Source organism: Labeo rohita, chromosome 20 (assembly GCF_022985175.1).
Source record: "Labeo rohita strain BAU-BD-2019 chromosome 20, IGBB_LRoh.1.0, whole genome shotgun sequence".
Classification (NCBI taxonomy): Eukaryota; Metazoa; Chordata; class Actinopteri; order Cypriniformes; family Cyprinidae; genus Labeo; species Labeo rohita.
In genome coordinates this window covers 14,991,155-15,001,926 of record NC_066888.1, presented here as the reverse complement: position 1 = coordinate 15,001,926, position 10,772 = coordinate 14,991,155, and the positions used below count along the sequence as shown (strand labels likewise).

Here is a 10,772-nt window from a genome sequence, read left to right as displayed (position 1 = left end):
CTAATGTATTTTAAGACAACAGTATATATATATTTTTTTGTTTAACAAAAAAATAAAATCAAAAATGTATTTTTGCTGAGGTTTTTTTTTGGCTTTTTACTATTATAGGACAGTATAGAGATGACAGGAATTGAAGTGGGAGAGAGAGAGTGGGGCAGCATCAGGAAAGGTCCTCGATTCAGGATTCGAATCGGGCTGCCTGTAGCCCACAAGGCTATCGACAGGGACAAATACACACACATATATTATATATATATATATATATATATATATATATATATAACACACACACACACACATAACCGTATCGGCATATTGGTACAGTATCATCCACATTTTTAATATTGGTAATTACAGACACAACTACGACATTTATGGCCCAGAACGGTAGTAAGGACATAATTAAAATAGTCCTTGTGACGTTGGTAGTCCAACTGTAATGTTATGAAGTGTTTTGTGCACAAAAAGTGTTCTCGTAGCTTCATACAATTACGGTTGAACCACTGATGTCACATGGACTATTCTGTCGATGTTCTTGGTATCTTTCTGGACCTTGAACAGGGTAGATGCGTTGTTGTCTATGCAGGGTCAGCCCTTGGATTTCATCAAAACATATCTTAATTTGTGTTCCACAGACAAAAAAAAGGTCTTGCATGTTTGAAGTGACATGATGATGAGTAATTAATGACAGAATTTTTATTTTTGGGTGAACTATCCCTTTAATATCAATATTGGTGTATCAAAGCTGATACTGTACCAAAGCCAAAAATGGTAGTGTTGAGCAATCTCTGATTCGTTCCAAACTGGATGTGTTGAGTTTTGATGGAGATTATAACATTCAGTGTTAAATCACACCCGTTCTTTCATTAAAATCACTTTCGTAAGACTCCGGCACGCAGGGTGCCAGTCCATTGTTAGTTTAACCTTAGGTAATGCATCTGTATTGTTAACCCTGTTGTTGATGGCAAACACACAGCACTGGCTGATGGGATTGCTATGGGAACAACATTGAGCAGAGGAAGGGAGTATGCTTTTATTGGACAGATTAAATACAGTTTTGTTCTTAGTCTGAAGCAATTTACGCAAGCACATTGATCAGATAAACCACTTAAAACTACTTAATCTGTATTTAGTGTACTTTGGTCTTTTACCAAATATAACTCAGCATTGTTGCATGCATTAAGATCCGTTTCCGCTGTGTGTTTGACTAACCATGTACGTCGAGACGTGCCGTACTGGAGATGATGCCAGCTTCGTTCTTAGCCGAAACAGTGTACCAGCCTGCGTCTTCCTTCAGAGCCGGCTGGATGATCATACAGAGGTAACCGAAGTTGTCCTGGTGCATGCTGGGAAACAGAATTGAACATCAGAATGAGTGTAAACTGAAACAAAGGATTAAAAATGAGATGCCAGGATTGTTTATTCAGGCTGCGTGGCCATATTACTTTGATTTGAATCCTTATGAGCAAACCGCATCCACAAACAACGACTGAACACTTTATAGCTTGCGACTAACTGCTTTCGTCTCTCTTAGGTGGCGTAGACGGTAGTGTCTGTGGTGAAGTTGCTGTGTGTGTATGTTTCTTTTACAAGGGGCTTTTCATTGGTATACACACACGTAGCAACTTTAAACACCAGGCGTCCAACAGCTGCCTTCTACAAGCTCATGGTGCACAGTGAGTTTTTAAAGGAATGGTTCACTCAAAAATGAAAATTGTCATTATTTATTCACCCTCATGTCGTTCCAAACCTGTAAGACCTTCGTTCATCTTTGGAACACAAATTAACATATTTTTGATGAAATCCAAGAGCTTTCTGACCTTGCATAGACAGCAATGCAACTGACACGTTCAAGGCCCAGAAGGGTAGCAAGAATATTGTTAAAATAGTCTATGAGACATCAGTGGTTCAACTGTAATATTATAAAGCTGCGAGAATACTTTTTGTTTACAAAGAAAACCAAAAAAAAACAACTTTATTTAACAACTTTCTCTCTTCCATGTCAATCTTTGAAGCACATGTGCAAAAGTAGTTGTGTAGTCTATGCAGGGTTAGAAAGCTCTCAGATTTCATTAAAAAATATCTTAATTTGATTCCGAAGATGAACGAAGGACTTAGAATGACATGAGGGTGAGTAATTAATGACAGAATTTAAATTTTTGGGTGAACTATCTATTTAAATGCATCTATGTGGTAAGTAGTATTTAAGTGATAAAATATACCATAACATAATAGCGGTGATTTAGTTAAACTGTAGTTTAAAATGGATGTAGGAGGGCTTTACCTTATCCTGTCGGTGTTGTGAGTGAAGGACTCGTTCTCTTTCTTCCAGAAGATCTGTGGGAATGGGACTCCAGACACACGGCACTCTAGACGCACTGGGTGACCCTCAGCGACGCTTGTGTTCTGGAGTTTCTCAATGAAACATGGAGCTTTATGCATTTCTTTGGCTGAAAAAAAAGAAAGAAAATGAATAAGATTAAAAAAATAAATTAACTAAAATAGTAAACTAAACTACTGTGCATTGATGTACACAAATAAATATTAAATTAAAAATGTGAAAGTATTAGTTTGAAAATAATGCCTATATAAATATATTTACACTACCAGTCAAAAGTTTTTGAACAGTAAGATTTTTAATGTTTTTTTAAAGACTCTTCTGCTCACCAAGACTGCATTTATTTGATCCAAAATACAAGATCAGAAAAACTGTGAAATATTTTTACTATTTAAAATAACTGTTTTTGATTTCAATATTTTAAAATGTAATTGATTATTTTATTATTATTTTATTATTATTATTCCTCTGATTTCAAAGCAAAATTTTTAGCATCATTACTCCAGTCACGATTCTTCAGAAATCATTCTAATATTCTATATTTGCTGCTCAAAAAACATTTATTATTATTATTAGAATTATTATCATGTTAAAAACAGCTAAGTAGAATTGTTTCAGGTTCCTTGATTAATAGAATGTTCAGAAACACAGCATTTATCTGAAATATAAATCTTTTGTAACATTATAAACGACTTTATCATCACTTTTGATCAATTTAAAGCATCCTTGCTAAATAAAAGTATTAATTTTAATAATTTATTTCCACCAAAAAATAAGTAAATAAATAAATACATACTGACTGAATGGTATAGTGTATAGTGTTACAAAAGATTTTTATTTCAGATAAATCCTGATCTTTGGATTTTTCTATTCAAAGAATCCTGAAAAAAAGTCTCAACTGTTTTAAATATTGATAATAATAAAAAAAGTTTCTTGAACAGCAAATCAGCATATTAGAATGATTTCTGAAGGATCATGTGACACTGAAGACTGGAGTAATGATGCTAAATATTAAGCATTGATCACAGGAATAAATTGCATTTTAAAATATATTCAAATAGAAAACAGTTATTTTAAAAAGCAAAAATATGTCAACATTTTACTGCTTTTGCTGTACTTTGGATCAAATAAATGCAGCCTAGGTGAGCAGAAGAGACTTAAAAAAAATTCAAATTCATTTTGACTGGTAGTGTAAATACATTAAAATGACAAATTATACATTTAGGGTTTTTTTTTTTCAGTTAGGATATATTTAAAGACATTCAAAAAGTTTATGATAGATTTCCATTTCAAATGAATAGCATTTGTTTTTCTGACTTTCAAAAATAAATCTTACCAAAACCCCAACCTTTTGTTTACTAGTGTACATTTCATATATATTTATTTTTTATTCACCAGAATGACATGTATCTTATTCTATTATCTCTAGTTTTAATGATATTGTAATATAAACTACAATTTTTATTATTTATTACAAGTTACTCTGGTTGTGTACCTGCAACAATGAGTTCCAGGTTGAACGAGTTCTGTCCAGCCCTGTTGCTGGCGATGCACGTGTAAACTCCTGCATCTCTGCTAGTGACAGGCTCGATGACCAATGAATGAACCCCGTTCTCCCGCACCAGCATCTTGTGGGAGGAGTCCGGACGGATGGTCTGGCCATTCAGCTGCCAAATGAGGTCAGGAGTTGGCAGCCCACTTACCTATGTTTGAAAGACAAGTCAATCAACTATATTCAGCATAACTGATTCTCTCCCACTGTGCTACAAAATGTAATTATAGTGCAATTTCCCTTTAAAGTATTTTCAACCTTAATGCCAGCGTTTATGTCTGGTGTGAGGTATCTAATATGCCTGTGGTTCTCGTGGGAAATCAGTCTGTGCACAATGCCCGGACTCTATTTTCAACAACTCTCACATTCCTGAGAAACACAACACCTGCTCCACCCGAAGGAGTGCCAGCGACAGACCACCAGTCAATGTGTCTGTGTATTTATGTTTGTTTAGGAGCGTGCGCAGGTGTTTGTGTGTTTACGCATGAGGCTGAGAGATACTGAGATGCTCATTTATCCATCTTTTGTTGTGACGTTCAACACTGCTCAAATACAGCTCCCCCGGGTGTGCATATCCCCTGCGTGATGCTTACAACTTCCATCACACATCTCACTACAGCCAACTTGAGCACATTCATGACTCGAATTGAAAGAACAGGCTGCTTAAGTGAAAAAGCAGAGAACTCAAACTGAAAAAAGGCACTTTGATTTTAGACCTCCTGAACTGTATCTAGGGACATTTGTGGCCTGGAAAGTTTGGAAAGCCTCAAAGCCAGAGGAAATAAATCGGTTCTATAAATACCATTGACATTAAGGGCTCTGTGCATGGGTGCATTACTGATCAGGGTCTTTTTATAGCGTGTGAATCCCTCTATGGCACAGTGAGCCTTTATTCTGACATACACTGATCACAGCCAGACATGGGCAGCGGGACAGAACCAGAATGTAAAACAACAGTTAGACAACACCATGAGAGAGAGAGAGAAATAAGACAGATAAGAGGTAGAGATACCGTAGAATGAAACTGGGGGAAAAATAAGTTGACATAAAAGGAAAAGTGAGAGACGGAGGAAACTAAAAAGCATTTTCCACAAACAGGGCTAAAAGAATTTAAAAAATGAGAACGCCTTAAGAAATGTTGATTGTCAAACTGAGTAGTTAATATTATATGAATATGTTTTAGCATGGTATTGAACATGACAATGTTCATATATTTGGTGTTGGCAGAATAGATCTACACTGCTGCTGTTGGTTATAGCTGTTGTTGAAATTATTGCTGCTTCTGCTGCTACAAAGCCAGGACATGAACTTGCTACTTCCAATACATATGCTCATATGGTGCAGTGAGTATTTAAGACACACTGCTGCCGCACAAATAGCACATACAGTATAATAACCCATAGCAGATCTATACAGGTGGAGCTGGGGAGGTGGACGGTTTCAGAGGAGATTAATTTACCATTTAAACGTAAAGCAGCAAGCTTATTGGCTGTGTATGCAACATGAACCAATCAGCTTGTGCCAAGTAGTTTAACTCTGTGAATATCATCAGTTTTTATGTTAAGGAGCCATCAGCCTGCACCCTCTAGAGTTTCATGACAGAACTTGGCATGTATAGAAAGAACGGATGACAAATTTGTGGAAAGTTCTAAAACAGAAAAATATGAAAGGCTTTCATGAGGAAGGCGGCAAATCAAGGGAAACAAAGAAATATTGGACAGAGACAGAGGGAGGAACAGAGGATAGAGAGGACAGTCTTCAGAGACAGCGGTAAGCCAATGGAAACACATCTGACAGAAAGAAGAAAACTCAATAATATGAGAAAGAGAGAAAATGGAGGATAATTCCAGCTTTTCACTCAAGTCCATTCATCATTTTAGAAGTGATGAAACATCAACTTTATTTAAGCTTTTTTTCCTTTCCTTCAGAAAGCAGACGGAGAAAACGGTTCCCAGATATCACACAAAGGCTTGTTTCCTCCAGCCTTTGAAAAGTCCATGCGTTCATTTAGTTGTCAAAGGGATAGTTTACCTAAAAATGAAAATTCTGTCATCATTTACTCACCATCAAGTTATTTTATGAATTTGAAAATGTATGACTTAGCTTCTTCTGTTGAACTCAAAAGATGATATTTTTAAAAATGCTGGTAACCAAACAGCTGCTGGTCCCCACTGACTTTCATAGTTTTTAATAAAATACTACAGAAGTCAATGAGGACCAACAACTGTTTGGTTAGCCACATTCTTCAAAGTGTCATCGGATACCCATTTTCCACAAATTTATATGATTCTTTGGGGTCTTAACGAAAAGTATATAATGTACTTCTCATTGGTAATATAAAATAACACCCCTTTTACCTTGTCAAAAACAGCTCTGTTCACAGCAAGACATTTCGGTACATGTCCCTTTAAATGCTAATGAGCTTTGCTCACCCCGCCCCTCTCTTCCGTGGGGTGACAAACGGTTCTCTCTGAGACTGTAAACTTTAGCTGCGGAACTTGCCAATGCACACATTACTAGGAAAGGTGATTTGCAAAGATTCATAAAAACCCTTATACTCGCTTCTGTGGGTGAAGCTGGATCACAAAAGATTTGCGCAAACAAAGACGCAGTTAGGCAGATTGTGGGGCGCATTCCCTTCAAAAACAAAAGTAATCCACTGCATCTTCAGCAGCTCAGATGTCAGGAGTAAATGACGACTACTATGCAATAACACGCCTCAATCGCTTAGGAGACATTCTTGTCTACTCCTGCTCCGAAACAATGGCAGATATTTATGTTCAAACAACATGTAAAAGTGCATTTTGCGTCCGATGACCCCTTTAAAATATCTTCTTCATAGCAGAAGAAAGTCAGTCATACAGGTTTGGAACAACTTTAGGGTGAGTAAATGATGACAGGATTTTTAGGTTTGGGTGAGCTATGGTATGGTAAGAATCCATGTAATAAGTGTTATGTACAGACAGATGTCACTATGGTCATTTACATTGTTAAAGTGAGTGTGGAAGTGCTTGTGCGGTCACCTTGCAGTCCATGCGGCAGAGTTTACCCTCCTGCACAATAAGGTCGCCGGGGGCTTGCAGGAAATGAGGGCGGAAGTGACGTTCCTGAATGTTCTCATTCTCATCACCGCTGTCTCTGGACCTTGAGCGTGGTCTGGGAAAAAGACAGTTGGGAAAAAAAGTAAGTTGCCCAATTCAATTCATGTGTTTATTGTAAATTTTAAAATGTAAATCAAAATACATTTATTAAAAAAGCTGTGTCAAATTTTGGTAACAGGGCAGCATATTAATGTTTTTTTTTTTTCATTTTAACAGTAGGTCAGAATCGAAGGTCAGAATAAGAAGGTCAGAATAAGAAGGTCAGAATCGGCTATGAGGTAAGGTTATGAGGTAAAGGGGATAACAATAGTTTATCTAACATAATACAGTACGTGTCCAAAAAAAAAAAAACAGGAAAATTGGGTTTTTTTGTTTGTTTGTTTTTTTTATTTTGAGCTTACTTTGTCTAGGAAATCATATCTAGGTTTTATGGCTAAATGATAGGTTTTCACACACAGCATTGCCTTCAGAGACCATTGACACTGTCAATCAAACATGTAAAAACCTTAAAGACCTAAATAGCCAGATATATTATACCTAATCCATAGGAAACCCCACCCTTTGAAAAAGATTCACATATTCTTTTCCACACAAAAGACATCTTAACTGGTCCTTGAATCATTGTCCAAAATACACAGGTGTTCTTTACATGAGACACACCCTCTATTAGTGCTAGTCCCACAGAGCAAACCTGATCCTGGATCTGCTGTAATCCTCCGGCTGTGTATGTTTAGAAACAGCAGTGCTTATATACCTGCGGATGTGTCCAGGTGCGGAGCGCTGACTTCTCCCCCTTTGGTTCACGGCCTGGACCATCATCCTTCCAGTACAGCTCATTCTCCCCTGAAACAAAGACAGAAGATACAGTAAAAAACTGACAGTGTATGCTTTTCCTAGACATAATACAGTGAAAGAAAAATGCATGCATGAAACAAAACTGTATTTTTGCATAAATATACAGTTGTCTAAGTTGGATTGTGGTCAATTCAAGCTGGAATGTCTCTGAATGTATGAACTTCTGACCCTTCCAAAGGCTGTAGCAATTTTCTTTCACTTTCCCCTGACTACCGATGTTTATCCGTCTCCATCAAAACACTGGTCAAGCTGGCTAGCCACTTAAGAAAGTGTGTGTATGTGTACGTGAATGTGAGAAAAAAAACAATCAAATGAGAATAAATTCCCATAAAAGGTATTATATATTTTTCGTAGCTAACATGTTAACACATTCAGTTCATTCTGTTGGATGACTCTTTGTGTTGCACGTGTAAGAATACAGAAAATTGATCAGTTTGAATGTATTTTTCCCATATTATATCTCACCACTGGGTTGCCTGCCATAATGGTGTAGTTTCCATCATCATCTAGCGAGGCAGCCGCTGTGTGCAGTGAGCATGTGCCATCCGGATCACGACTGATACGGTAGTGTTCACTGCGCTTTGAGATCTGCTTTCCGTCCTTAAACCAGTACACCTTTAAACACAAGCAGATATATACATGGTTATGCAACACTCCAAAGCTTGTACCATTGTTTCTTTTTTTTACTCTTCTTCATCACTTTTGTTATTAAGTCTGCTGTCATCACACAGTCATTACTGTGGTCTCATGGTAGTCAGAGACACACAATGAAAGCCAGACAGCCATATATGGCAGGAATCTCAGAAGTGAAGCACAGCAGAGCTTGTGATGAAACCAGCCTAGTCACAGATGATAAACCACCCATCACATCATTCCAGTCACCTCTCCTACAATCCCTCAGAACGACAACAAAATAACCTTCATGCTGTGAACCACTACTTTGAGCAATATGCAGGATAAAACTGTAATAAGAATTATATATCAGAAAAAAAAAACAAAGAAACTGCTGATAAATCCATCACGATAATTCACAAGTAATCTACATGACTTCAGTCCATCAATAAATGTCTTGTGAAAAGCTTCAAAGAACTCTACACGATCCCAGACGAGGAATAAGGGTCTAATCTAGTGAAGCGATCAGTCATTTACTAAAAGGAAATGTAAAAAAAAAAAAATTATATCATCTTGCACTAGCATTACGTAATCACGTTGGAAAAGTCACATATAACGTAGGTGGAAGTGCCAACCCAGTGTTTACAAAGCAAATGTGCAAAGAAAGTCAAACAACTTTACAAAAAAGGTAAAACAACGATGTCGGGTGATTTTGAAATTGGAGGAGAAAATTTGATTTTTTGCCCTAACCTACCTTTTTTGAACTGGAGTACACAGACAAAGGACCAACCACACGTGACATCTCCAACGCGATTACATAATGTGTGAAGTCACAGATGCGCATTGCAGAGCTAGTGCAAGATTGTGGTTAAAAAGTACATAAATTATTCATTTTATTTTTTTTAGAAAATTACAGATCTTTTTGCTAGATAAGATCCTTATTCCTCAGCTGGGATCATGTAGAGTCCTTTGAAGCTGCATTGAAACTGCAATTTGTACCTTCAACCTGTTGGCTCCCTTTGAAGTCCACTATATGGAGAAAAATCCTGGAATGCTTTAATCAAAAACCTTAATTTCTTTTCTAATTTCTTTCAACTTTTGATCTTGGATGACACGGGGGTGTGTAAATTATGAGGATTTTTTTTTTATTCTGGAAGTGAACTAATCCTTTAAAAAAAAAAAAAAAAAACCTTCTGGGTTTTGGCTTTACAAGTCGTGTGGATTACTTGTGGATTACTGTGATGTTTTCAACAGCTGTTTGGACTCTCGTTCTGTCAGCACCCATTCACTGCAGAGGATCCATTGGTGAGCAAGTGATGTAAATTTCTCCATATCTGTTCTACTGAAGAAACAAACTCCTCTACAACTTGGTTAGCATGAGGATAATTACATTATCATTTCTGGGTGAACTATTCCTCCTTTAAAGAGCAGGTCATATGGGTTTTCGAAAAATATATTTTTTGCAGTTTGTAATGTAGCCATCCTTCAATGTAAACAGTCTGCAAAGTTATTAATCAAAAAAATGCATTATACATAAAGATACCATCTCTCAAAAGAAAGAAAAAAGAAAAATTCGACTTAATGAGTTGTCATACGTTCGCATATTCGCCTGTTACCAATCTACATCACTCGGTAAGGCATTAGCATAATCCCCACCTGCCCGCAAAATATGAACAGTCTAACCTGCCCACAAACACCTCCGCTAGTTAGTGTGTTTACATCATGTTGAGAATATGCTGTGTTCTGCGCTGTGAAAGCAACTTTGTTTTGTTTTCATTGCCAAAAGACGATGTGAAGAATCAGTGGTTAAAATCCATGATTTGTCCATGATATCACAGTAAAACAATTTGAACCTTTCGTTGTGTGCTCGTCATTTTACCAAGGACTGCTTTTCTAATCTTTGCTTTTATCTTCCTTGGCTTCTAATATTCTTTATTTGGACTAACAAGCGTCTCCGAACCACAACTCACAAGTATGATTAATGCGTTATTTGTACATTTTCAAGTGAGTGCTAGTTTTTTTGTGCCAATATGTGATGTACACCTAGTGCAGCTTTTGGTTTCCAAGTACACCACGATATTACTGTCTTACTGAAATAGTTCTGATAATTTGAACCTACTATTTCCTAAGAATGTGTCGATTAATACAGACGATGTTTTAATTACTTTGTTTAATAATAAAGAATGGAACATAGACACAGTTTGGTTTACAAAGTTTGGTTTTTCATCAGTTAGTCATGTTAGCACTTGTCTAACATATCCATCATTATTGTTTTGTAAAGTGTTTACGGTTTAGCAACTAAACTTTAGCTGTA

At 36.7% G+C, this 10,772-nt stretch overlaps 1 protein-coding gene across 7 annotated transcripts in view; it reads right to left on the bottom strand.

Annotated features, from left to right (window-relative positions):
• Positions 1–10,772, bottom strand: part of palld (palladin, cytoskeletal associated protein) — a 107,879-nt gene that overhangs the window by 2,737 nt on the left and 94,370 nt on the right. For all 7 annotated transcript variants that reach the window (XM_051138300.1, XM_051138302.1, XM_051138303.1 and 4 more), the window contains 6 exons: positions 8,312–8,461; positions 7,746–7,834; positions 6,914–7,046; positions 3,834–4,041; positions 2,285–2,450; positions 1,213–1,346 (listed from right to left, as the gene is read on the bottom strand). In XM_051138300.1, the coding sequence (XP_050994257.1) occupies positions 1,213–1,346; positions 2,285–2,450; positions 3,834–4,041; positions 6,914–7,046; positions 7,746–7,834; positions 8,312–8,461 (880 nt within the window). The remainder of the gene's footprint in view (positions 1–1,212; positions 1,347–2,284; positions 2,451–3,833; positions 4,042–6,913; positions 7,047–7,745; positions 7,835–8,311; positions 8,462–10,772) is intronic.